Here is a 26,376-nt window from a genome sequence, read left to right as displayed (position 1 = left end):
TTGTGGGTGACAACCGGATCAACTCAACTGAGTTGTGAGAAATGTGAGGAAAAAGAGAGAGTTTATTTTAAAAGAAAGTCAAAAGCAAAATGAAACAGTTATGGCTATTTTTCTCCCGTGTGTGTGCTGCTCCTGTTGTGAACATTGTTACCACTGCCCAGCAGGCAGATTGCTGTCTGCAAGCTATTTGTGGCTATTATGTGTCTATAAAAGGAAATCTGCAGGGTGATACACACACCAACAGTAATACACTTTGAACTTCATGAGAGGAGCTGAAAAGTGGGCATCCTGCTTTCCATATCTACTTTGATTTCCATGTGAAGTCATTTTATTAAGTCTGGACTCAAGAGAAACTTCTGGATGGGGAGACATTTGAGACCGAAATGGACAGTTTAAATCTGAGTACGGGAGAGGTAAGATGGTTTGGAAATATATATACTTTTTTCTCTTGAAGACATTTAAACTTCTTCTTGGGTATTTGCTATAAAGCTGAAGTGATGCGACTGACCCGCCTTTGCCTTCTTTTGACTTTTGTACTTCCAGTGTAGCTAGTTTAAAATGACGTTTTTAGAAGAATATTTCCCTCAAGGCTATTTTCCTGCTAGAAAAAGGAAACCAGGAATTTAATTTTAATGCATTAACTTTATTCTGTCTAAACAACACTCTCTCTGTGCTCTCTACCAGCCATCACCACCCTCCAGGCTTACACACATAAACACTTAGACGCAGTTTATTTTCAGTGGTCGGGTGAATAACGGTTGCCACATTTTCACTCAGAGTAATTTCTGAGTGATTTAATGCTAACTTTTACTACGACAGAACTATAAGTTACAAGAATAGAACTTATAGTTTAATGCTAATATATAGCTGGAACTTTATATATGACTTTTATTAGCTACAGTATCACTAAACTTTCATTTTTCTCTACATGCCTTTTTATCCATGTACATGTTGCCCTAAAATTTTCAGGCGTTTACTGAAATGCCTTTACGTGCTTTGCCGTTGTTATTGTATGAGATATGTAATGATAATATTTGTTTATAATCTTGAGCAACAGCCTAGTGAGCTCTGAAGCAGCTGGCTGTGAGCTATATTTGCACAGACTACGCTGGAGGGAGGGGTTGTGTGTTTGCTGTAATTAAACTCTTTGCTTAATGGCACACCCAACTCCTTATGCATGTGCTGTGGCGCAGCATGTACTGCTTTGATATGGATTTTAGCATCTGTGGAACAGAGCAGTCTGGCCTTTACAGCTGTAATTATGGAAATGAACTGAGCACTGTGAATAACAAGGACTGATAACAATATGTGAGAAGTCAACTCTAAATTTTTAGATATTAAAGAAAAAAATGCAAAAAGTGCACAATATTGAGGATATTAAAACTGTGATAATGTTGAAAAAGCATAACATCCTTGGCATTCATTCATAATGCTGAGATTCCTCAAAACAGAGTTTTCCTTTTGCAGCAGGTCACTTTATGAGAGTCCCTGAAGGCTCCCACACAGGGTGGTCTCCTTCAGGAGATGATTTAGTGCAGCTTTTATAAGGTCTTTGGGACGGGTTTGACAGACCACAAGACATAACTGAGTGATGGCACTCGCACACAGTGAGGACACACGCAGCACACTAAGCCAGTGGTGGCTGGAAATGTGATCCATGAGGACATCATGACCTCAGCAACACTCAAACATTCACGAGGGCTCCGCCAGGCAAGTAGGAAATGCCCGTTTTAACCTTTCACCATGTAAACTTACTCTGCTATGACTACAGAGGACTCACAAACAAGGGGGTTTCATAATAACACAAGTACATAAACAAGTTAATGTGATGACTCAGGATTATTTTAGCCTGAGAATTTATTCAGGTTGTTTATAAAAAGCTGATTAGTGACACGCTGGATATAACTGAACCTCCTCACGGCCACAGAAGTCTAAGATGTCACAAAACTCAAAACAAAATTATTGTTGTTGTTTTAATGGTAAATTGCACTTAAAATTGGACTATTCATCATAGAGACAGAAAAGGTACTGACAGTGTTAAACTTAACCTTAATATTGTTTCTGGTAAATATGAAAAAATTGAATTATTCATCAAATGCCACTAATGATAACTATTTTTATCTGTGACATGTTTTTTTTAATCATAAATATGATTTCAGCAATACATCACTCAGATCAATTTTGCATTTGTTTCCCCTTCTTTGAAATGTATCACACCAATAAATACCACAGTAATCGTAGCAATACCATCAAAAACACATTTTTGCATTTAACACACACACACACACACACTATTTCCCTCTCTCTGCTCTTACTGCATACAATTCATCATTTGCTAGTTCTACAGCTTCTATATTCACTAAACATGCAGCCTAAATATGATCAGAAGCATTTTCTCCAAGACACCCCCTGAATAAAATGTTATGTAATCATTTATTCAGTTTCCTTATTAATTATTTATGCATAACACCCACCAAAACAGAGGGCATCGCACCAGGAAGTGTTGTTCCAGCAAAGTTATACTAGTATATATGCATACATAATTTTTACTAAATATATAGTGCTGATAAATGGTCAAATAGTTTTTTAAATAATGCATTTGCCAATAAATTTTGAAAAGCCGATTCATTAGAGAAAAATATTAAACTGCTGATTTGGAGTATCTTTATGAAGCACTTTTACTGTCACCATTAAGCGCCTTTGCATTAACTACAATCACAACAATCATAAGTACGATGACCCTAAATCATATCCTGCTTTATACTATCTGACTTAATAACACAACAAAAACATTAAAGGTACAGTGGTTTAAATCATATGTTTCTAATGGACTCTAGTTGGTTCATGTAAACTGGGAGTCTTCTACACACACTAAGGTCAACTATGGAGTTCCACAGAGTTCTGTGCTGGGACCAGTTCTGTTAACATTATACATGCTTATGTTAGGTAGTATTATTAAAAGACATAGCATACATTTTCATTGCTATGTAGATGATAGATGATACCCAGATTTATGTATAAAGACAGGTGACATACACCAGTTATTTAAACTGCAGGACTGTCTTAAAGACATGAAGGCCTCTCATTTCCTGCTTTTATAATTCAGCCCTATTTTTTTAGAAACATAGTGTCTAACCTAATACTCCATTAACACTGTGAGGAATCTTCGAGTCGCTTTTGACCAGGATATGTCATTCAATGTGCATATTTACTACAAATACGAAGAACTGCTTTCTTACTGTGCAATATCTCTAAAATTAGAAACATCCTGTCTCAAAGTGATGCTGAAAAACTACTACTACTACTATTACTAGATACTGGTTACTATTACTTATAGGCTGGACTACTCTCATTCCTTATTTTCAGGTTGTCTTAGTTGATCCAGAATATGGTGAGAGAACTGACAGGGACTAGATTGACAAAGCATATATATCCCATACTGGCTTCTCTTCATTGGATCCCTTTTAAATCCAGAATAGAATTTGAAATCCTCCTTCTCATATACAAAGTCTTGTATAATCAGGACCTTGTCTTAAAGACCTCATAGTACCATATCACCTAATTGAGTACTTTGCTCTCAAACTGGTGGTTAACTTGTGGTTCATACGGTAGAATAAAATAGAATGAGAGGCAGCGCCTTCAACTTTCAGGACCCTCTTCAGTGTAACCAGCTCCCAATATGGATTTGCACATCCTCCTCTAAGATCAGGCTTAAAAATTTCCTTTTTTTTAATAAAACTTGATAAAGTGCTGGATCAGGTAACCCTGAACCCTCCCTTAGCTATGCTGCAACAGGCCTAAACTGCTGGAGGCTGGATGACACACTAAACACTTCTCCTTCACCCACCTCTTTTCACTCTCCACAGTATTTGTTTATACAGCACTTTGCATGTAATCATTAGTTATTATTAACCTCCTCCACAGGGTCAAAGTCTAATGAGATATTTTTGAAGAAAGAAAAAAAAAACAACCTGTAGCTGAAGTCTTTATTTCCTGTAAGGAATTCAATCACACCTACTTACATTCCACTGTTTGCAATACACATCTACGTGACATACAATATAAACGAAATGATATCCTGAATAAGGGAATGCAGTTTTACATTTAACACGAATAAGAAATCTTGTTTTGTAACTATCTGAGTAAATATTCTATCCAAGCTCCTTTATAAAGTAGTTTGGCTCATTCTCCGAACACTGAAGAGCAAAGGTTTTGTGATCCATTTTTAGCACTGCCTCAAATATCTGCTACAATAACCTCCACTGATTAGGCAAGACGTTTCAGCGGCCTCGCTCTTCAGCTTGCTGTTTGCAGATGACCCCACCACACTGAGCAGAGAAGCGTGATTACTGAGCAGCAGTAACACTTTTGATGAATGTGTGTGAGCTTTGATTGCTGCAGACAAAAACACTTTTACAAACACAGAATAAGAAACGCCATTAAACTCTCATTCTGGAGGGAAGTTGAAGTTAGCACTTCCTCATATATATGCACAACACTTAGAGTGCCTCAACACACCAGGGTAATGTTTAGAATGACTTTGTGCAGTTTGATCTCAGCTTTGAAAGTGGAAATAAACATCCTTTTCTGCCAAATTTGAATTTGTACACCTCTCAACTGCAGGAGTGGCCTCAGTGAGAGTCAGCTGATTATCACTGCTAGCTAATGTGATATGTACTGAGCTGTAGAGGCTCCAGAATAGTTGAGTCTTTGATGTAAAGACAAGCAGCACAGCACAGCATTGCAAGACAATCATCTACACCTCAAAATCTTTTTAAATGACAAATTAACAGAGACAAAACAAAAATATTTTAATAATGGGCTTCTCTGGCTTTTTTTAAACATATTTTGGTAGTGCCATGTTAATCATTTTGCCTCTCTATATCATTTATGCTAAGCTTAGCACAAGAGTGATATGTCATTTAACTCTTGACAGAAAAGTCTATTTACTCTCGTATCTCTTTACAAAGCAGTAAAAATGAACGTTGGACGGCTCCACAGCTTTATTACTGTTTTAATATCCTGCTAAACTTTAAGTGTCTGTGTCCTCCAGCGTAGATTCCAGGAGGACTTTTGCAGAATCCCTGACATTTCCATGACCAGCTGGTCCAGTAAAGAACTACCAATCTCTTGCACTTAACAGCATTTCTAGCTGATACACTGTGGTATTTGATTTGATGATAATCCCGTTTAGTGCATTCCCCTTCAGTGTTTTTCTCTCTGATTACACTGACATTTTGACAAGCACCTTCTTGTTTCTTGTTGTTGTCATGGCTCTGTTGTTGTTCAAGTTTTAGTTCTCTTGATAGATGCAGCTGCTGTTGTGAAATGGTAAATATCATCAGGATAACAGTGATGAGCTGGTCACTTATATAGCAGGAACAATAAAAACAATGCCACTTGATTCTGTTTGGCTTCTTTCTTTCTTAGTTTTGCATTCATTTCTTTTTTCTATTATCTCCGTATCTCATCAGAGCTGTGGTGAGTGAACACAGAGCCAGACCTTATGAGTTACTAAATTATTTAACCAGCTTCTTTCGATGTAGTTTCTTTAAAAAAATACATAAAATATGAGTGAAACAGCCCAGTGCGCGCATGTCAGTGTGGCCAATTGAATTTTAAGGCTTATTACCATTTTAACTACAGAGTTATATAAAGACTTATCTACACTGTAAAAAGAAGCAAAGAAAAAATCTTTAAAAGAATAAATACAATCGTAAAAGGTAACATTTTTAATCTATTATATTTGGTGAAATTCAACGTGTGGTTAAAATATGGAGAAAAAAAACTGCATCTCTGAAATATTAAAACAGGAAATTCATTCATTTAAAAATGGTACATCTTATTGAATTTTTTCAGTGTAGATGTCATGAAGAGGGAAATTAGTAACAGCGACCAACATTTCTTTCCGCTGTAGAGTCCATGAGGGTTTCACTAGTTTTTGAAGATCTACAGCTCTTGGCACTTTTCAGACTTTTCAGACTGCTTTGTTGTTACACAGACACACAGAAGCACTGATTAGTATTTAGGCAATTTCCTTCCAGCCAGTCAATCTGAGGTTCTTTCCTCAGAATAGTAATTATGTCCAACCCACAGAATGTTCTGGATATTGACAAAATGCCCAGATTATCAGTCTGCCTCTGGTCCCTGAAGTTTTCCCGAGCTTGTTCTTAGTGGTCCATTAGTATCACTCCCTGCAAGGCTGTGATTGTATCTGTCACATGCATTTCAAACGACCGGCTGTGCAGCGCTAAACCCATGAATATTCTCGCCCAAAATATGGAAATAAAAGCCGGCCCTGTGACGAAAACTCCTGCAGTGGAAACGCTACAGTTTTACTCTCAGTTGTGTTTGTTTAACACAAAGGAGGATCTTTTGCTTATTTGATGCTGATGAGAACAGGAGCTGATTTAATGGCAATCATCACTCCTTGGTGAGGGTATGTGTGTCAGGCCACTGAGCTGTAGAGTGCTTAATTGCCTCATCTGTGTGAAAATGTGATGCTGGATAATTAGTGGTCGGGCATAGTTACACAACCCTGTGATCAGAAAGAGATCAGAAATGGGAGCGACTCAACGTTTCGTAGGGCGCTCGGCATCTTTCCTTAAACTTGTTTTTGCTTTCTATCTTTTAATTGAGAATAACCCTCTTTATGCTTGACTCAGCATACTCTCCCATACTATATGAATGATTTGCTCCCCTTGTCTCTGTTCTACAGGTTTCCGTAGGAGTGCCGTTGAAGCTTTCTACTTTCACGTTTGTGCCAGGAGTGCAGAAATTGCCAATTAAAAACGTTTTTACTGAGGAGGGGAGATCTGGAGCTCTGACAGAAAAACCAGATAAGGTACAGCAGCACCACTTGTCCACAAGATGGCAAAGCAATAATTATATAACTAATAACTAATATTCATCTTTGAAACAATCTGATTGTAAAACATTAATCAAATTTTATGCCTGATATTTGTATTGGTTGTGGCGCTGCTGCAGAGCAACGCTTTCATGCTTCATGCTTTGAGTGGTGAGTCACTAGCACTGAATATGAGCCCACTCATCTGACTTGTTATATAAAAACTTCCTCCAGCTTATGTGAAAAGTTGAAGTAATCATGTTTTTGAAATTGCAGACTCGGTGTTAAAAAGAGAAGTTTAAATTTCTGTCCTTACTTAAATCGCATGACAGTATAAAAAAGTCCTTTAAAAAAGTTTTCATAGAGCTCTACGCAGTTCTGTGAAATACTAATCACACCTTGTGATTTAGTAGCATGTAGAAGCATATTTAGCACCGCTAACTTGAAGTAATCCTTTTCTGTATAACTCTCTCTCGCATCACTGTGGAAGAATTTTGGCCCACTCTTCTTTAATGTTACCTCATTTTATTGTGGGTTGTGGACATTTGTTCATGCACGGTTCTCTTAAGGTTCCAACATGGCATTTCAATCAGGTTGAGGTCTGGACTTTGACTGGGCAACATTTTGAATGTTTTCTTTTTAGCAGTTTGCTGCAGTGCATTGTGCTGTTACACGAACCAGTTTGGGCCAAGCTTTAACTATCAGACAGATGGCTTCACACCTGATTCTAGAATATTTTGGTATACAGAAGCATTCACGGTTGACTTGCAAAGCAACCTCAGTTCATCTCCCCTCCACCACTGCTCCCGATTGTTGGGGTGAGGTGCTGACATGTTTGGTTTCCACAAAATGTGAAAATGTGTGGACTGCAATAACGGCCAGTTCAGTCTGTTCTGTCCAAAGGACATTTTTCCAGAAATCTTGTGGTTGTTCAGATGCAGCTTGGCAAAGCTAAACCTTGCAGCCAGGTTCTTTTCAGAGAGCAGAAGCTTTCTTTTGGTAAACAGTACGGTCATTAACTTGAACAGGGAGCTGAGAGTCTGAGATGCCTGCTCTTGTTTATTTTTTATTATTGTGCAACTCCTCTGACCTTGGGATGAATTTGCTGGGAAGTTTATATCATTGTGTTAACACACACCTGACTGCTCCACACCAGCAAACTGCCAAATATTCTGCTTTCATAGAGGTGGTCACACCTGCTGATAATCAAGATTAATCAAGTGCATTTAGTTAATCTTACTTAACCTTTTTAATTCCTATGAAAACAGTAAGGGTGTACTTAGTTTTTCACATGACTACAAATATATCCACTTTCCTTTTACATTTAACATGATATGTACATTGCCATTTTTCAAATTTGCATGTGACTGTATATGTCATTGGAGACAAACCACATTAACCCTATTTTTTATTAAAGGAAATTGGAATGAATATGTCCCTTTTTTCCATTAAACTCTTCCTGCATGGGGGACACCCCAAGTCAGTTTTGCCTTAGGTTAAGCTGGGGTTAGGTTTATCACCTATGATGGCTTAGACTTCAGACAGAATATTAAATTCTTTTCAGTGGAAAATGAAACTTAAACTTTCCAAATGACTCTAATTGTAAATGATTAATAATGCCAGAAGATCAAAAGACACACCTTAGTTTCTGAGAACAGTTCATCTCACGCTTGGTACTTCCTTCTCAGACAGTGCAACAGACATCCGCATGAATCACCTTCCCAGAGGAAAAGGCTATAATTAGTTCTCAGGTTCACAATGAAAATATTTTACCCAGGTAGAAATTTCCTGTTACATTTCTACATCTTTAAACAAATTGATGGAGTCAAATTATTCTAGGTATTCCAGCAGCCAGACTCACACAGCATATATCATGTTTGAAGATTCATATATCCACATCAAACATATGTCAGAGTGACCTCGGGCATTAAATGAGATGTTCTCTGACTGTAAAGGGCAGAAGAAATGGTTCTGCTGCTAATGACGCTCATCGTGTGAAAGTTACATTTTGTATAAAATAAGGAGCAAAAATGAATCAAATGTAAATAATCTCACACCAAATACGTAACATTTTTTCACACACACACACACACACACACACACACACACACACACACACACACACGCACACACACACGCACACACACAGACATTAGAAACACCAGCTGATCTTGGGGAGGGGGCTGATGCTGACCATCAGTTGTCATGATTGCTGAAGGGGTTAACGTGCTATTGGATGTTGATGCAGCATCAAAATCACAGCAGCATCACAGCTCTGCGTGCCTGGAGTCAGCTTGCTGTCTGCCTCTATATAGACTTCAAAGTTCTTCTCACTAGGGGGGTGGCACCATTAGTTTCTCATCTTCCCCCACAGCTATTACCTACAGGAGTGACAACCCTTCATGTTATTAACTGACAACATATAGGCGTAGCTACGCTGCTGCAGTGCAGAGAAGTGCAGAGAAGCCTGTGTTCAGTCTTTTCGTAAATGAACAACGTAGAACTCTGTCTCTGTGTGTGTGTGTGTGTGTGTTTGCATGCATCCAAATTTCCCTGCTATAAATGCAGCTGATCTTCCGAGTTTTCTTCTCTATTCAGTTGGACCTCTACAGTGATCTATATCTTCCTCTCATATGGTTAAATTTTTTTTTCTGTTTTTCAATTCAATGATTAAACAGCTGTGGAAGTTAGCTACAGAGGTTCTTCTCATATAGATTTAAATGATCAGGTTTTATCATCTATATTAAGTAGTAATTAAGTATTACTGTAATCAAGCCTGATAGCTTTTTATATAATGATAAAAAACTATAAATGAGAAATGAAGTGGTACATAACTCCGTTGTACTCGGTTAAACACTCAAAGCGCTTTCTTAAGGCCTTTACACACTAGAAAAATAAAAATCGTCAAATGTTTTATTTAAAATGTTTTTCGGACTCACCTGTTCTTAATGAAGTTGCTCATACATGTAATTTCACTGGACAAATTTGCAGCGTTTAGCTCACATTCTTCTTTTTTTTTCTTTTGAATTTCCTCTTGCAAATAAACAGATCTGACCAATCAGACCAAAGGATTTGGCTGCAACTGCGCTAGAGGCTCAGGCGTGCACCAGTATTGAATATACAAGTAGTAAAATAATATTATTTTATCTCAGACACACAGCTAGACGCCGCTCCGGGTCGATCGGCTTTCTGAAATTATTTCTCTTGCTCCTTGGATGTGGCCCCAAATCTGCCAGCAAGAGCTCAAACTGTCCCACTGACATCCTGAAATATATAAGAAAGTGGCTGTGATACGGCTTCAACTCCAGGATCGAGCCATGAAATTGTCAGTGCTCCTGCCTTGTACTGAAAATTGGATGATGGCCCTTTACTACCAGTCTCATTCACCCAAACACACACACACACACACACACACACACACACACACACACACACACACACACACACACACACACACACACACACACACACACACAAGCACTTTTATGTACACTTAAGTGCATGTATGCCCAAGCCTACTCTCGTGTGCAGACTGGAGGAGCTGAGGGCTCAATCCTCAGACGTTCTAGTTGGCAGACGACAGATGTTATTACTCAAGAAAAAAATCATGTATTACTAAGATTACTAATGACTTTTCCTAAAAGCAATGCAGTATGTTAATTAATTGCTTTCTGCAGAAAGTAACTCACCTTAATGCTGCAAGCTTGGCTGCTCATCTCTGCCTTTGTTACCTGAAGTTCAGGGTCAGGCTGCTGGGTCAGCAAACACTCAGCTTTAACATCATTCTCAGTTCTTGGCTAGCTTTATGTTGGCATGCTGTCTAGTTGATGTTGTGTTGGGAGTATACTGGATTTGTTTCTGTCCTGGACACAGTTTTCATTTCACCATTGCACTAATGTCCTTATCTCCACTGCTGAAAAGCTGTCGATCACTCCACCATTGCCCTCCTCCTGCACAGGAACCAAAATCAGCTGACCGTAAAATGAGGCAAAAGGTTGTTTGATATGTTTTCTTTTCTTTCTATTCTTAATGTGCAGACAACTGAAGAACCTTTGTAATGCAAGTAATGACATAATTGTACTGTCACGTAATAACTGACTTTAGTGTAATAAGTTTCATTACTGTGTGACCGATTACAGTAACACGTTACACCCAACATTAAAGGGTACGTGTGAGTCACAGCCACCCCAAAAAGGAAAGAAAATTATAAATAAATGTAAAATTATAAATAATGAAAAATAATGCATAGAATTTTGTTACATGGTGGTACGCTGGTGCCTCACTGAGTGACATGCTTTTAAATCTTCAACACACACAAGTCGCCCCTGAAATAAAGCTCTCTTTGTTTCCTCCTTTAATTTTTCTCTCCCTTATTTGTTCAAGTCCTTGTCATCCTGGATAAAAGAAAGGCATTCGATAACAGTGAAAAAGGCTGCTTTCTGCTCTCAAATTATCCACTTTGTGAAGCCGAGTTATGAACTCATTTTCACACCACTTTCCATTAAGCGCAGAAAAAAAGCCTCTTTGGTTCCACTATTGCAATCTTCCCTGCTCAGCCGCTGATATTTTACACTCAGGTTAACAGGGTGCCCATCAGTTTCACGCAGCGATCTGAGACCAGACTGAATGAGCCAGTCACATCTTTATTAATCTTCTATTCATTTGGATTTTTGTTAAAACTGAAATCTAACACAAACAGTTGATCCCACCATTTGAAGTGCAAGAAAACAACTCCATAACACTCTTTCAAATTATTTCATTTTAATTATTTCTACGGGACTGATCCAATTCTGGGCTCCTTGTGGCCATTAATTGAGGGTTGGCAGCCCAAACACACAGACATTTGACTGGTATTATCTGCCTTCTGATCTAGTTCTTTGCTGGGGAGCAAAAAATTTCCCACAAATCTGGAAAGATATCTTTGACTTGCTTCCATCCTTTGGCACAGCCTTTCCACACAATCCCCCAAATCCTTTTTTCTCTCCCTTTAATGAATTCAGTGTCACAGGATCTAAAGGTCCATCTGCGAGAGAGGCAGACTAACAAACGACTGAGCTCAGTTATCGCCATCCTTGATATGTCTTTCTTAATGAGATGTTGTATGGTTATTAGAAGTGAAGCTGTAGTCGCTGACAGGCCAGAGTGCAGATCGGACTCTATTTGGTCCATCACTCAACTAGAGGGGGAGATTAATTAATGAGCAGACTTTTTCCTTTTTCCTCTGTTTGTGAAGACACCGGTTTATTACAGTGTGTGCCTTGTTTCTGCTGAGTTGTAGCCTCAAGTTGCACACAGCTATCTGGGATAACTATGCCTTTCATAATATGCATAAAAATAACAGGCTGGCAGTGCAGTGCAAATATTTCATTGGTGTGGCTTCATCGCTTCATCACAGCTCAGTGCTCATCCTGATATTGTGCTTTCATGTCAGCTATATATAAACACGACTCCAGCATCTACCTCCACCTGCTGTCTATAGCTCGTGCATGCTAAAACCCACATCCAGCCACACGTTGCTCACTTTGGCTGATCGAACGATCCCATTGTCTACACTTACTGCCTGAATTGAGCTGACTCCTATATTGACATCCCAATATACAAAATGTAAAGAATTCCTAGTGAGACATTCAAGAGCTCATTCATCCTTCAGTGTGATTTAGAGCAGCCAGATTTAGAGGAAAGACACATGTCTTTGCGATCGATGGTGATAAGTTCTCATTGACAGTTTGCCTTCTGATTGGCCGACATTAATTTGAAATGAGGCTGTACAACACAATACTCAGATTCTTCCCATAATTACTAACTCATTTAGACTTTTTTCTTCATTTTTATTCCCACTTAATCTGCGGTGCATCACAGATTTTTTTCAACTCTACAACGAATGCACCAATGCTGAACAATGAGCACATCTCTTTCTGAAATACCCAGCGCTAAATCTTCAGTTTCTTGCTAAAAGATGGGGAAGCTTAACTAAGCCACCATAATAAATAAATGTTGTTATATTAATTAGTTAAGAACTAGGCAGACCAGAGTAAGACATGTGAAGTTAAAATACTATATTTGTATCATAGAGGCAATAATTTATCTAATTTATCTTATCACTTACATTAACATTACTTTTTTTTAAATGGCACTTAGTTTAGATAAGAAAAATCCCTTTCATATAGGTTCTAAATATAATGACATTTGACACAAGGTGTTTGATCATTTTACTGACATTAGATGACATTTATGCTGCACGCACTTCCAGAAATGAATGTCCTTTTGGCAGCTTTTCATTGCTTTGATTACTGCTCATCTACATTACAGGCAAAAGAAAAATACAGAGAATTTTTTAATTGGTTCAGAAATCTGAAGGTTGTCATTATAAGATAATGTTGTATGTATATTTAGCACCCTAATTGCCATGCCAGGGAGAGTGTGCTCATATCTATAATGATTCATATAATGAGCAGTTACACGTTTTAGCTCAACATGTATTTTGACAGATAATCCTGTTTTAAACTGGATTCCTGAAATGCATTTATAGTTCACACACTAATATTAATTATATGTAAAACAATGAAAAGGCCTCATTTTTGGTTATCTGTGGCACTGGGTTTAAACAGTGTTGGCCTCTGCAACACAAAGTGAAATGAATGTTCTAAATAATGTGAACTTAACTTAATAGAGTTCTTTTTTTTTTTTTGTTAAGTCTAACCACACAGCTTTGTTGCCCAACTTTAACCAAACACCAGAAAGGAAAAGTCAGAAATGAAAGTAAAACAAACAGGTTCAATGCTGACTATATCAAAAAGATTAGCTGTCGCCTCACACCAAAAAGCTTCTTGGTTCAAACGTGCTGGTCAGCGTAGAGCTCTTCCTGCGCCTGCGTGGGTCTTCTGGGTGCTCACGTTTCCTCTAACAGACATTTACTCAACGTAATTAACCACCATAGAAGATTTTATGCTTCTAATATGGAATATATTTCTGAAATTGTAGCTATATAGTCAGATATGTTTCTTATATAAAACTTCTATGTGCTTTATTCAGCAGGCCCCATTCACACAAGCACTTTTTCCTACATGTGAGTGCTTTCTATGTACCATTTACACAGATTCACACTCTGGTGAATGCATCAGAGACTTGGGGTTTAGTATCTTCCCCAAACATAATTAGTCATGCAGACTGGAGACTAGGGCAGCCAGAGACTGAACCACCAACCTTCCAATTAGTACATGACCTGCGATACTTCCTGGAAGTCAGCCTTCCCAATGTTTCCACAGATTATTATTTGGATATTCAGTCCTGAATATAAACCTTAAGGATGCTCTGTTATCCTGATTGTTGCAAGCGCTTAATTTGTTGTTTGACTTCATTCTGTCTAAAATACACATAGCTATATATATTTTGATTGGGTTGGGATCTGGAGAAGTGGGTTCAGAAGGTGCAAATCCTCAGGTGAGAAGGATCCTGCCAGAGCCTAATATTTTAAGGGTTTCTTATGCTACTACCTCGTCTTTCTAATTATCCCCCGGTAAGAGGATTAAAGTCAAAAGGACACCACAAGCGCAAAATTTAAATTTCGTCTAGTGGCAAGCACGCCGTGTTAATAGACAAAAACAACAAGGCTTTAATGTTTCACACTCTCTGCTGTCACTTTACATTTTATTAATACTTTGGCATGTACACAGACCCTGCGTCAGAAGCTCACATGACGCGTGTACTACGCCGGTGTCTGCAGGACATGTGCGTGCCCATGTGTGTTATATCTGTGGGGGGATGTGGCGTGTAGAAACCAAACACACCCCGAGCTCAGAAAGGGTCACTGATGATCACCTCGGGTTTCACTCGCTAAGTTTCTGTTTAACATTTGCTTCATTTTCCCCTGTCAGAACGGAGCCGTGTCCCACGAGAAGACGAGCAGGAAAAGTGTATCAGACGGGGAGATTATCAGAGCAGAGTGGGTCTCAATTAACGACTCTGTGGAGGGAGGAGCAGGAAATGTAACCCTACCGCAAGTAAGTACAACTCTCAATGTCATGAGCAAGGCAGAACAAAAAGGCTTTGACTTAATGTGATGTAGATATGTGTTTGTGTGTGTACATGTATACACACAGTGTGTATCTTTGCAGGGTCTTGATTTACAATGTAAAGTTACATTTGGTAAGCTGACATTCACTAAAGAAGCACTGTCAGGAAATTAGTTTAAAAATGAAACGACTGTCCAAGGTGTGCGTGTGCTGCTTTTCAAATGTGACATTTTAATTGGACTCTAAAAATACAAGAGTTCTAGTGTCTATAATGAGTACATTTTAGTCGTGCTTTTGCAGGGGGTCAGATGGTGTTTTCATCAAAGTAATTTCACAAACCAGCCACAAGCTTGTTACAAACACTATTTTGCAGGGGTAGCATTTTTAGTATATCTGGGCTTTTAAGAATGTGGAGGGAAAGTCCATTTTCAGTAATTGCTTCCTGAGGTGTGAATTTTCAGATAAGACGCAGGAAAGAAAACGAAAAAAACAACAAACCCCAAACTATCTTTTTTCTTTCTTTTTGTTTTTTAGTTGAAGACTTCTCCAGCTCGTGCCAGCCTCTCTCAAACCAAATCCTCTCTTTCAATCAGTGCCCAGTCTCAAAATACACCCAACCACGCAGCCGCAGAGACGGCCTCCATGGAAACAGGCGCTGATAAACACAGGGACATTTCCCAGCAGCAGTGTCACCACACCTCCAGACATGTTGAGGTTAGCTTGGGTTGCTGTGCAAATAGAACGCCAGGGTCAGAGGACATATTAAGCCCCGCATACTCTGGAGACCTGCTTCCCACACTGGCTTCTTCCAGGGAGTCCATCCTCTCAGATGCCTCGGACAGAGAGAAGAGCTGGTCCGCCGTGCGGCTTTCCTCGGTCACTTCTCCTGCCTCGTTAAGCCGTACCATTTCTCCCTGCTCATCCGTCCCCTCTGGTGTCTTCACCCCTTCTGTGATCCAGGTCAAGAGGCACTTTCTTGCTCCAGGCTCTAGTCTGATCCACATCCCTCAGACCTGTTTCTCATCCTGTGAGAGCCTCTCCTCCTCTGTCTTCTCCCAGAACCCTCCTCCCCGGCATCGGCCTCCTCTCACCAGACTCTCTCTCCTCACTGCCATCCTGAGAAAAGGTCGTCTTCCTGTTCTGTCCTCAGCACTGCAAAGACCTTACACCCCCTGCTGGCCTGTTAACCCCGTAACACTGTCCTTCTGTAACGCGTGCTCAGCAGCCTCCAGCGTGGCCTCCATTCCCCTCGAGTTTTCGTCTCGGTTCTCTTCACAGGCATCTATAGACATTCAGAACCACCATTGCAGGGAACCAACATGTCAGTCAAATGAACTCAACAGAACGTGCACGCCATCTCAAGTGCAAAGACGTTCAGAGCCAGTGAAGAGTTTCACGCTACCCCGAGCTCCTGTATTTTGCTCAAACTTCCTCTCTGCTTCTCCACCAAAGCATGAAGAAACAGTCTGTACAACTTCCAAAACCTTGCCCCTCACACACATCTCCATATCCAAACTCCCTGAGCTGAAGCCCGGCAGTAATCACACGTTCCTCAAGGGCAGTGCGGATAATAACCTTAAAAAACTCATCTCCCCGTCCCCCAAACTCATTAACGAGCCACAGACTTCCACGCCCCAGAAATGGAGTCGCAAGCCAAATTCATCTCTGTCAAAGCTTCGTTGGCTTTCTCAGCAACTGAGATCTTCGCCTGTCTTCCCCCCTCATCCTGAGCCTTTTCACTCATGTGCAACGATTTTCCCCGCTCGTGCTGACACAGCATCACCTCTCCCTCCTCCACGAAATCCCACAGGAAGGTACGAATTACAGAGGAGCCACCTCGACCCCACAGGTGCCACACATTCGCAGGGCATTCGCAAAGCCCCCTGTCTGTCGCCTTCCTGCTACACGCCCATTGTTTTTTCTGGATGGCCTTCACCCACCAGCTCTCCCACGCCAACACCCTCTCCTGCTCCACCAATCAGAGATCTCACCCCTTCCCCTTTCTCCCTGCGCGCCACACCCTCACCAAGGCCGGGGAGTGGAATATCAGACTACAGTGACAGGGAGGGTAAAAAAAGAAAGGTAGCCTCTATCTGTGCCGTGTGCATGACTCGTTTAAAGTGAGGATATTTTTTACTGTGTTCCCTCTGACATACTGTTCTCACATCCTGCGTGGCTAAAAACAGACTTCTCGCACTTGACATGTGGATATCAAGCGGCATCGTCTATGTGGAGCTGATTTTAGATGTGTCTTTTATCCATTTGTCTTTGTCAGTGCTCATTTGTTCCTTTGCAACAGTTTCAAGTGCACTTTTCCAATGTCTAAAAAGTTTTTTTTAAAGCTGACATTAACCGAATGGGTGCAAAATTCAGAGTATTAACCACCAGGAATTCAATTTATTTCGAGCCAGCAGGGGCAAAATAAGTTGATAACACACTCATCCAGTTTTCTTGCCCGTCGGTGAAGGAAAACTAAGCTTGTTCATAATGTAATCCATCAAACAGGCCTCCTCTGCAGCAAAGTGATGTAGTTTCCACAGGCTAACACACTTCGGCTCACACTGCTGGGCAACTCTGAGTTTGACTGTTTTGCATGATGAGCAGCCAGCACCAACAGGAGACAGAGCATGCCTATAAAACAATTTCCACCAGACTGTCTACAAAGTTTATCTTCAATAAAATTTAAATTGTAATTACATTTATATTCATATTGTTTGCTCTTCTGTCTCCAGACACACACAATTACGCTAAGCTACAAATCCCTCGCCGCTATTCCCACAAACACCCTACTACTGGATCAGCAAGTGAGTTCACTTCTGGCTCTAATCCCATTTGCCTTTTTATCCTGTTAAATGGCCAGCCATACAGTACGAAGCGCTAATGATGCAGCCAGTGTTGCTATGGTGAGCATGATGTGAGTAATTTAAGATAAATCTTGAGATGCACTAATCAGATTTAAAAAAAAGACATTTTGTTCCTTCATTTCAGAAGGATTTAACAGCAGCTGCGAGGACAGTACTTCTTAAAGCTTTATTAAAAGTCATATCATGCTCAGGGAGACATGAAAACACATTCACACCTCTGTATGATACATGTAGATGAAGGAGTTATGCCTGTGAAGAATATAGAGTGGATCAACAGGAATTGTCTGGAGGAGATGTTGTAATGAATTGCGTGCTATTGCTCCAGTGAAACCATTAGTCGTGGAGGGGAGCTCAATTTCTTCTCTCTCTTTGTATTCACAGGCCATAGATGAGCAGGTCGAGAGAGAAATGAGTTCCTGTGACACGCTGAACACAGGCATCGCATCAGACACCCACACTGAGGTACCACAGCACACATCGCCGCCGTTATTTACCGCACACGTTGCGAAACGGCATCAATAAGTCTGTGCTCTCCACAGATGTGCTCGCCTGCTCAGCTCCGGCAGCAGTCTGAGGAACTTTATGCCGTCATTGATGAGATATTGGCAAATTCCATTGCTGCAGTGAGTTTGGTGTTTTATTTCACTATTAATATGAAATTAAACAAGTATAAATGTGGTGCTGAAAGTCACTTAACAGGTTTCTTTTTTTTTAATCCTTTAACTCCAACACAACCCTGCCACTGTAGTCCACCAGGTCATCAACAACCAACAATGGTCTGCAGGTAAAAGATCTCTTTAACAGCATGTGAGCTATTTTTCCTTTGAAATTTTTACATCAAGATATTATCACTTTAAAACTAAGAAGTTGGAGGATTAAACACGTTACTTAGCTAACAAGTATTTTAATTTGCATATAATGTGAAACAGGGAGGAAACGTGGGATCTGAGCCCACAGTGAAGTACGCACCTGTATATGATCATAACCTGTCTTATTTTCTGATTTCTTATCAAAATGGTTAAAACTGTATTTTTCTGAGATTAGCATCGTGCTGTATCAAAGACATAAAAAGCTTAACCTGGCAGTAAATCCAAAAGTATGGTCATTTTTCCACAAACTTCACTCTCGGAGGCCATGTCATTTTCTTTTCCATACACACTTTATGCTTAGATGGAGCATGTCTTTATACTAACCTAAGGTGACTGGCTGCTGACTCCAGCTTCATATTGAACTGGGACACATCTGAGAATGGTGTCAGATCAATCTTTGGCCCAGTCCCAGGTGAAATCAGTCACAAAGAAGTTTATTTATCTCCAAGGACACTGCTGCTCGCAGTCGTCGTTCACAGGCTCGGAATCTCTTAGTTTTTCCTCGTACACAACTAAAGAGCTTTCAGTCACTACAACTGCACTAAATCGACTCTGTGGAATCTTTTTAAAGAAGCAGTTAAAAACATTTTCGACTAAACATGCCTTCTGTTGGGAATTCTATTGATTGCATTTTATGTCTTTATATTGGCTGCTAAAATGTTCTTATTTATTTGACTCTTTTCCTGTTGCTTTGTGACTGTCTGTCTATGGAAAGTCTTACCTTACCCTGCACTGGCAATAATCTGATTGTTTTCTTCACTGGAAGATTGCAGCACTCACAGTTTATATGGAAAATGTCAACTTGTCTGCAAATACTCACCAACCTGCTCACTGAGCAAATTGGAAACAGAACCCATTTGCAATCATCACAAAAGCTGCCCCTTTTGAAACATGTGGGTTACAGCTTTTACTTTGAAGGTGAACATCCTCCGTCTGTAGTTTCACATTCTTTTGCTTGGTGGTTAGTTAGCGAGTGTTTACAGACAAATGGCATCTTGAATACAAACTACAGATGACTGTCTGCTGGTGACCAAATCAATCATGAGCAGATTCTTGGTTTGCCCCCCCCCCGCTCTGCGAATGATTTCCCCAATCAACAGCCAGATAGACAGTTTCCCCTAGCGACTGGTAGTTTCCATGAAGGTCACTGGCTGTTCTCTAGGCCTCTGGGACTAGTGGTAGCTGACTGTGTCTTTGTCAGCTACCAATCTGAAACTACATCATCTTGTCCAGTTTGTGATGATTAACAAAACTTAATGTTTTCTTCTTTTTATCTTTTTTTTTTGTCTTTCTTTTTGTAAAAACTGTTAAAAGTTCACACTGCAAATTTTGCACACACAGTGATGCAAAGCTGACTAAAGCGTTGTCATCTCAGTTCTTTAGTGCAGAATTTGTTTAGGTCAATAAAAAGCAAACGAGTAAACACATGCTCTTTGCACCCAGAATAACAATGCGAATCAGTGTCATCATTTTGCATCCTAATTGCAGTTTCATCATTTTTAAAAGGAGCAGGCAAGCAGCTTTCACACAAAAACACACCCAAAAACAAATAAAAGAGAGAAAGAAAATGTATATTTGTGTCTATATATAACTAAAAGTGAGAACCATTGAAGTAAAAATGATATAGAAAAGATAAATAAAGAACTATAGTAGCTTTGGAACTGAAGAAATGAGTCCTCTGTACTGTTTTACTGAAGCACAAGCAGGAAGTTGGATAAAAGTGAATTTTAGCTATATGAGCACAAGAAATGAAAGGACATCTGTCCATTATTTATCAAAGGAGAATGCTTCCTATAGTTTGCAGAGAAAACAAGTGTGTGTGTGTGTGTGTGTGTGTGTGTGTGTGTGTGTGTGTGTGTGTGTGTGTGTGTGTGTGTGTGTGAGAAAATGTCATCCATGGGATGTGTGCTCTTAAGCTAGATGCTTGTGTAAACTCAGCAGGGGGGAAAGTATGCATGAAAACATCAATTTTTCAATCGCTAACAAGAGAAACTGTGTTGTGTAACAAGAAAACATGTTAAATTCAAGTCTGAGAAAATAAAGAGACGCGTTCTGGAGAGACCATAATTCATGTTCTCCAAGGACTTCTTTAGATCATTTTTTCATTAATTTCTTTTCTAAAAAGTGACCATCACAGTTACAAATGAATGAGTCGTTTGATGATTCTTTCTTTTTCCCTGACATCCAGCTTGTGTCATTCAGTTTCTGTTATTCTTCTTCATTTCCAGCCGAAAAACTCATCATTTTCAAAATCGTTGGGACGTGAAACCAAATATGTGAGTAGAGGTCAGGTAGTTTTGCACGTTGAATTAAAGGCAAATGCTTTCTGTTTTTCTCAGCTTTTACCCCACAGGATAAACAACCTGCTGCTGACGGTGCTTATTCTCAGTGTTGTTCAGATGCTTTTATTCCAAAATTCACAGGACATGGCGAGCAAATCATTTTTTCACTGTGAGGTGTTAGGTGAGATATTTTTCATCAGGAACTTGAAGGTGGCTCGAAGATTTTCCAAAACATTTGCTCTTTGAATATTATAAAATAGAACTTGCCAAATTTCAACCAGCTTCAAAAAACTTGGTGGCACAGTGGTGCAGTGATTAATGTCACCTCACAGCACAGAATTTGAATCTGAGATTACATGTTTTCCCTGTGCCTACAGTGCGTGGGTTCCCTCTGCTTCCTCCTACAGTCCAAAGACATGCATGTTGGGCTCACTACTGATTCTAAATGGGCTGTAAGGTGTGCTCTTGCACTAGGACAGCAGGGATAGACTCCATCCTCTCGGTCTGTGTTTGTACTGAGCTTCTGACAGATTTCACAGTTCACCAGGAACACGGGTCATTTATAAAGTAGCTTACTGCATAAGTATGCACGTATAAGAGGTTCAAAACAGCGTGCTATCATGTGTTGAAGCTACTCCATCTCATAGCAACAGTTTATTAGCAAGCTCAGAAATAAAACCTTATTCCTGGGTTCATTAAACTCCAATTTAAAACGTAATTTTCCTCTAAATTGTATATCTTCTTGCATGAACAGAATAATTTTCTGTTATTTTGAGTAAGAATAATTAATCCGATTTGCAACCAGATGTTTATGTATTTATGCTATCATAAAAACTCAAAAATAAATTACTTCTCCCAGTTGTGTATGTTTTCTCTCTGATGGCAAATATCATAATTAATTGAAAGAGAAGAAGGCGGGAGTGCTTTCGGTTATCAGTGTTTAACTTTTGTGAGAGGCATTAGTAATTGTGTTAATATTTCTTTTTTTCCTCTAACTTATTTATTCAGGCATCTTTATGCAGCTTGCACCCATCTGCCGACGTGGAGAGAAAGCTGCTGGGTCGCAAACAGGTACACATTCTTTATTTGATCACGCTCCTTCATCTGCTGAATTAGGAGAATTTATGAGCTGCTTATCAGAATTAATTCCTTTGTGCTGTCAAATGTCTGAATTGTAATATCCAGACAAAACCTGGGGTCATTCGCCCGATGACGGCCATTCCAAGACTGACAATAGAGGATAAAGATGAATTTCATCCAAAGCCCTTCAGGCAGTTTGCCAGCAAGCAGACCTCAACTGACAAGAAAAGGGTAAGCTTGTGGCATTCAATCGGTTTTTAATTTAAGTGATAACAAGACTTCGCAGTCTGCACAATCCTCCTCATTGACTTGAAATGTGTCTCGTTGGTGCCAGTTGCACTTAACTGCAACTGTCAGACTCACAGTAAAAATAAGCTTCCAGAAACTACTCAGACTATATTCCAATCTCCATATCATGGATAGCATGGATACTTTTTTTTTTCCACCAAAGCATTCAGTACATTTACAGTACAGAATATACATCCATCAGGCATAACATTATAGGCACTGACAGGTGATTATTTCTTTATCGTGGGAAGTGGTTGGGATATATTAGGGAGCGTGGAGTGAACATTTTGTTCTTAAAGCAGGAAAAATGAGCAAGCATAAGGATTGAGCGAGTTTGAAAAGGGCCAAACTGTGATGCTAGATGACTGGGTCAGAGTTTTCCCAGTCTGCAGTGGTTAGTACTGTATCTGTTGAAGGTGGTCTAAGGAGGGAACAGTGGTGAACCAGCAACAAGGTCATGGGTGGCCAAGGCTCAGTGATGCACGCGGGGAGTAAATATGGAACAGAAGAGCTACTGTAACTCAAACTGTCAAAAAATTTAATGCTGATTCTAAAAGAAAGGTGTCGGGACAAACAGTGCATCGCAGTTTATTGCGTATGGGGCTGCATAGCTGCAGACATCATGCGGATGGCCCAGTGGGTTTGGCACCACAATGAAATCTGGGTAAAAAAGCAAACCAGTGGAGGCAATGTGATGCTTTGGGCAAGCTCTAATAGGAAGTCTTGGGTCGTGCCATCCATATGGATGCTACTTTGATGCTTAGCACCAAGCATTGTTGCAGACCACCCTTTCAAGCGAACAGTGTATTCTGAATGGCTGTGGCCTCTTTCAGCAGAATTGCTCCCTGCCACAAAGCAAAAGTGGTTCAGAAATGGTTTGAGGAGCACAACAACGAGTTTAAGGTGTTTACCTCTGCGGGATGTGCTAGGTAAACAAGTTCAATCCATGGAAGTGCCACCTCTCAACTTACGAGACTTAAAGGATCTGTTTCTAACATCTTGGTACCACAGCACACCTTCAGGGGTTGAGCGGAGCCCATGCCTCGACCAGTCAGCAAATGAGGGACCAACATGATATTAGGCAGGTGGTCGCAATGCTACGACTGACTGGTGGACATTTCTAGATTCACCATAATATAAAATCACTTCAAACACAAGAAGACAAAAAGTTTTAGAAAAAAGACAAATTCTGGTAAAACTTCTGAACTTGACCGTATCCTATCTCTCGCCCTTCGTTTCCCTGAAGACACAAGGTAATTTGTCTAAAAGCTCTTACCAATTTTCCTTGTGCTGAGAAAAAGATAACAAACTTGAACACCTTTGCCTCTATTATCAGTGTAGATACCTGTTCTTGTCTTCCTTTGTTGTTTGTTTTTTTCATACATATACATATATTTTTTCATACATACCAAGATATTTGTAATGTTTCCCCTCATCACTCTGTCATCACCCGGTCTTGTCAGATTCTCTTAGGAGTCCCTTTCCTTCACGAGCCACTGAGCTTCGGGCTTGTTTCCAAACGGTCTCTTTCTCACATTAAAGAAAAGTGAAGTGATGCAGAAAGCGGTAACTGCTTCACTTAGCATCATGCTGGACGCCCAAAAAGCCATCCTTTTAGTGAAGTGATTTTTCAAAAGAAATTCACTTTTTTGTTTAAAAAGTATTGTGGAAAAAACATTAAAGCAGAAAACATAATTAGCTTGAATGTATCTAACAGGAAAGACTGTGGGGGAACACGTTTAGATATTACTGGAGCATGGATAAATGACACCTGATCAGTCCAAACTCATAATCATTCTCTGTAACAACTAATAAACTGTCCTGCTAACTGGAAATGGAGTCAACCTGGTAATGGCTTTCATTTCAATCACTGTTAACATTTTCTCTTAATAGTGTGATTGGGTTTTTGTTGCACCCTCAGAGAGACATGACTCCATTCTCCTTTTTGCAACTTTATTCTCCTCAGTTCAGTTTTGGAGTTTACAGGCAGCATAGCGTATCATCAGCAAAACATTGCTCCCACATCTCAGACACTGGCTGTATCCCAATTCAGGGTCTGCAGCTTTAAAGGCCGCATTTTAAGGCCGATTACGTCACCGCGATGCGACGAAGGCTGTCCCAATTCGAAGGCTGCTCGAAATGCGGCCCTCAAATGCGTCCTTCATTTCCCTGAATTTTAAGGACGTGGCGGTGTAGACTTCGTGGCCCAATATATCCCAGAATGCATAGCGCGGCGGTGGGTGTGGATAATTTTGCCGAAAAAAACGGCGGATGAGGGGTGCCCGAAGAGTAAACTTTAAGTAAGTACTGAATATCATGTCACTTATTTATGTGCAAATGTTTAATAACGAAGAACATTAAAACATTACTGTTGGCCACATGGCGGCAAAGTTATGTGACATAAGTGACGTTTGTACTAACTTGGTTTTACAGCCTTTACTTTAAAATATACGCCGTTCAATAGCTGACCTTAATCTTACAGAGAATGATCAAAGCTCATGTAGAAACAAACAAAGAAATGAACAAAAGATTTTCTCCTTCATTTCTGTCAAACAAAGCTGTATGAAACGTTTCCAGCTGTTAGTATCATGGTTGCTGGGCAACCTGGGCAGCGCAACGGAGGCTAGACCGTCCCATTTCACAAGCCTCGCACTTCCGGCCTTAGCGGTCTTTAAGTACGCGGCCCTTGAGGATCGTTGAGGCTGCGTACTTTAAGGCTGCAGACCCTGAATTGGGATACAGCCAGTTTGTTTTTCTGCGCTTACTGATGACATCACACGTCTGAACTCTGACCTCCTGGAGCTAGTAAACTACAAAAATTAACTAGAAATGTGTCCAAAAACAAAACACAATTAAATAAGAATAGTCTTTAAAGATTTTCCCAACGATTCAGAAAAATGTACGTTTTATAACTACTTTTAGAGCGCAACATTTTGGCACAAAAAACATTTTAATGAGGGCTTTTTTGTTTTAAAATATACCCCCTTTATATTGTCACACATTAGGAAGCTTCATTCTGTAAGCTTTCCAGGGTGGCGACTTTAACCTAATCTCCACCTAAAAGTTGATGACTCCACACTGTATTTTCTGTGCAATTATTCCTCTAATGGTCGCTTAACTTTAAAACATAACGATGGGTCATAATTTCTGCCTGCACAAATGGCTTATGACCCACGGCCTCTAAGGGCTGCAGTAACAGCTGTTAAAATATGCAGATTTAGACGGCTTCCCAATTGGTTTGTTACATTTGCAGAAAGACTGTTTGGAACCACGGGGAGCAGCAAGAGTCATATTCACCATCCGGCTGTATGCTGTTTATACGACTGCTGCCATTTAACATGCTGGTGTTGTTTACCCATACAAACACCCACATGCTGCAGCAGATTGTGAAGAAAAAAAAGGTAAATGGCCTGTATTTGTATAGCGCTTTACTAGTCCCTATGGACCCCAAAGCACTTTACACAACCAGTCATCCACCCATTCACACACACATTCACACACTGGTGATGGCAAGCTACGTCGTAGCCACAGCCACCCTGGGGCGCACTGACAGAGGCGAGGTCAAAAAAGGTCAAATATATGTAATAAAATATTAATTTCTTCTTACGTTTAGGTGTGGAAGTGTTTCATATTTTGATTGTTCCTGCAATTATGCCACTGCAGTTGCAGTCAGAAGGCTCCAGCCACCAGTAAAACAAGCAAACAAGAAAAACATCACTGTATATAAAACTCAGCCATTAGCACATTTGAAGAAAAAAAAAACTAAACTTTTTTGTTTAATTAGTACTTCCATTGAAGCATTGTCTAGAAGGCTACAGGCGGTCCAGCGTGTCACATTCATCCAGTTATTCTAATGGTGTACTGTGTTGGTACAAAAATAGGATGTTGCTGTCTGCCACAATACTTTCGACAGGGTGCCTTTTTGGTCAATTTCAGCTGTCATTTTTTGAAGACTTGTGGCAACAACAAGCAGTTGCGTCAGTCCGTATTTATTGCCACATAACAGAGGCAATTTCTGTGACTATTTTCAGGGTGTATCTTTGGCTCTGTCGCAGAGAGAGGATGCCCCCAGCTGTGACTTTTGACAGCAGTTTGGAGTTTTGAGGTCTGGCTAGCATTTATCATCAGAAGTGT

The 26,376-nt window shown here is 40.0% G+C and overlaps 1 protein-coding gene across 1 annotated transcript in view; it reads left to right on the top strand.

Annotated features, from left to right (window-relative positions):
• Window positions 1–258: 258 nt before the first annotated feature.
• The window catches only part of mlip (muscular LMNA-interacting protein), a 49,640-nt gene continuing 23,522 nt past the window's right edge, over window positions 259–26,376 (top strand). The window contains exons 1-11 of the mRNA XM_084948455.1: window positions 259–413; window positions 6,719–6,844; window positions 14,722–14,847; window positions 15,394–16,941; window positions 17,592–17,663; window positions 18,105–18,185; window positions 18,263–18,346; window positions 18,472–18,507; window positions 20,821–20,868; window positions 21,883–21,945; window positions 22,060–22,185. Coding sequence (XP_084804581.1) covers window positions 384–413; window positions 6,719–6,844; window positions 14,722–14,847; window positions 15,394–16,941; window positions 17,592–17,663; window positions 18,105–18,185; window positions 18,263–18,346; window positions 18,472–18,507; window positions 20,821–20,868; window positions 21,883–21,945; window positions 22,060–22,185 — 2,340 coding nt within the window. The 5' untranslated portion in view covers window positions 259–383. The remainder of the gene's footprint in view (window positions 414–6,718; window positions 6,845–14,721; window positions 14,848–15,393; window positions 16,942–17,591; window positions 17,664–18,104; window positions 18,186–18,262; window positions 18,347–18,471; window positions 18,508–20,820; window positions 20,869–21,882; window positions 21,946–22,059; window positions 22,186–26,376) is intronic.

Source organism: Perissodus microlepis, chromosome 13 (genome assembly GCF_051167445.1).
Source record: "Perissodus microlepis isolate ML-2025 ecotype Zambia chromosome 13, ASM5116744v1, whole genome shotgun sequence".
NCBI classification, from domain to species: Eukaryota; Metazoa; Chordata; class Actinopteri; order Cichliformes; family Cichlidae; genus Perissodus; species Perissodus microlepis.
Note: the sequence above shows the minus strand (reverse complement) of the source record. Positions and strands in the feature narration are given on the sequence as shown.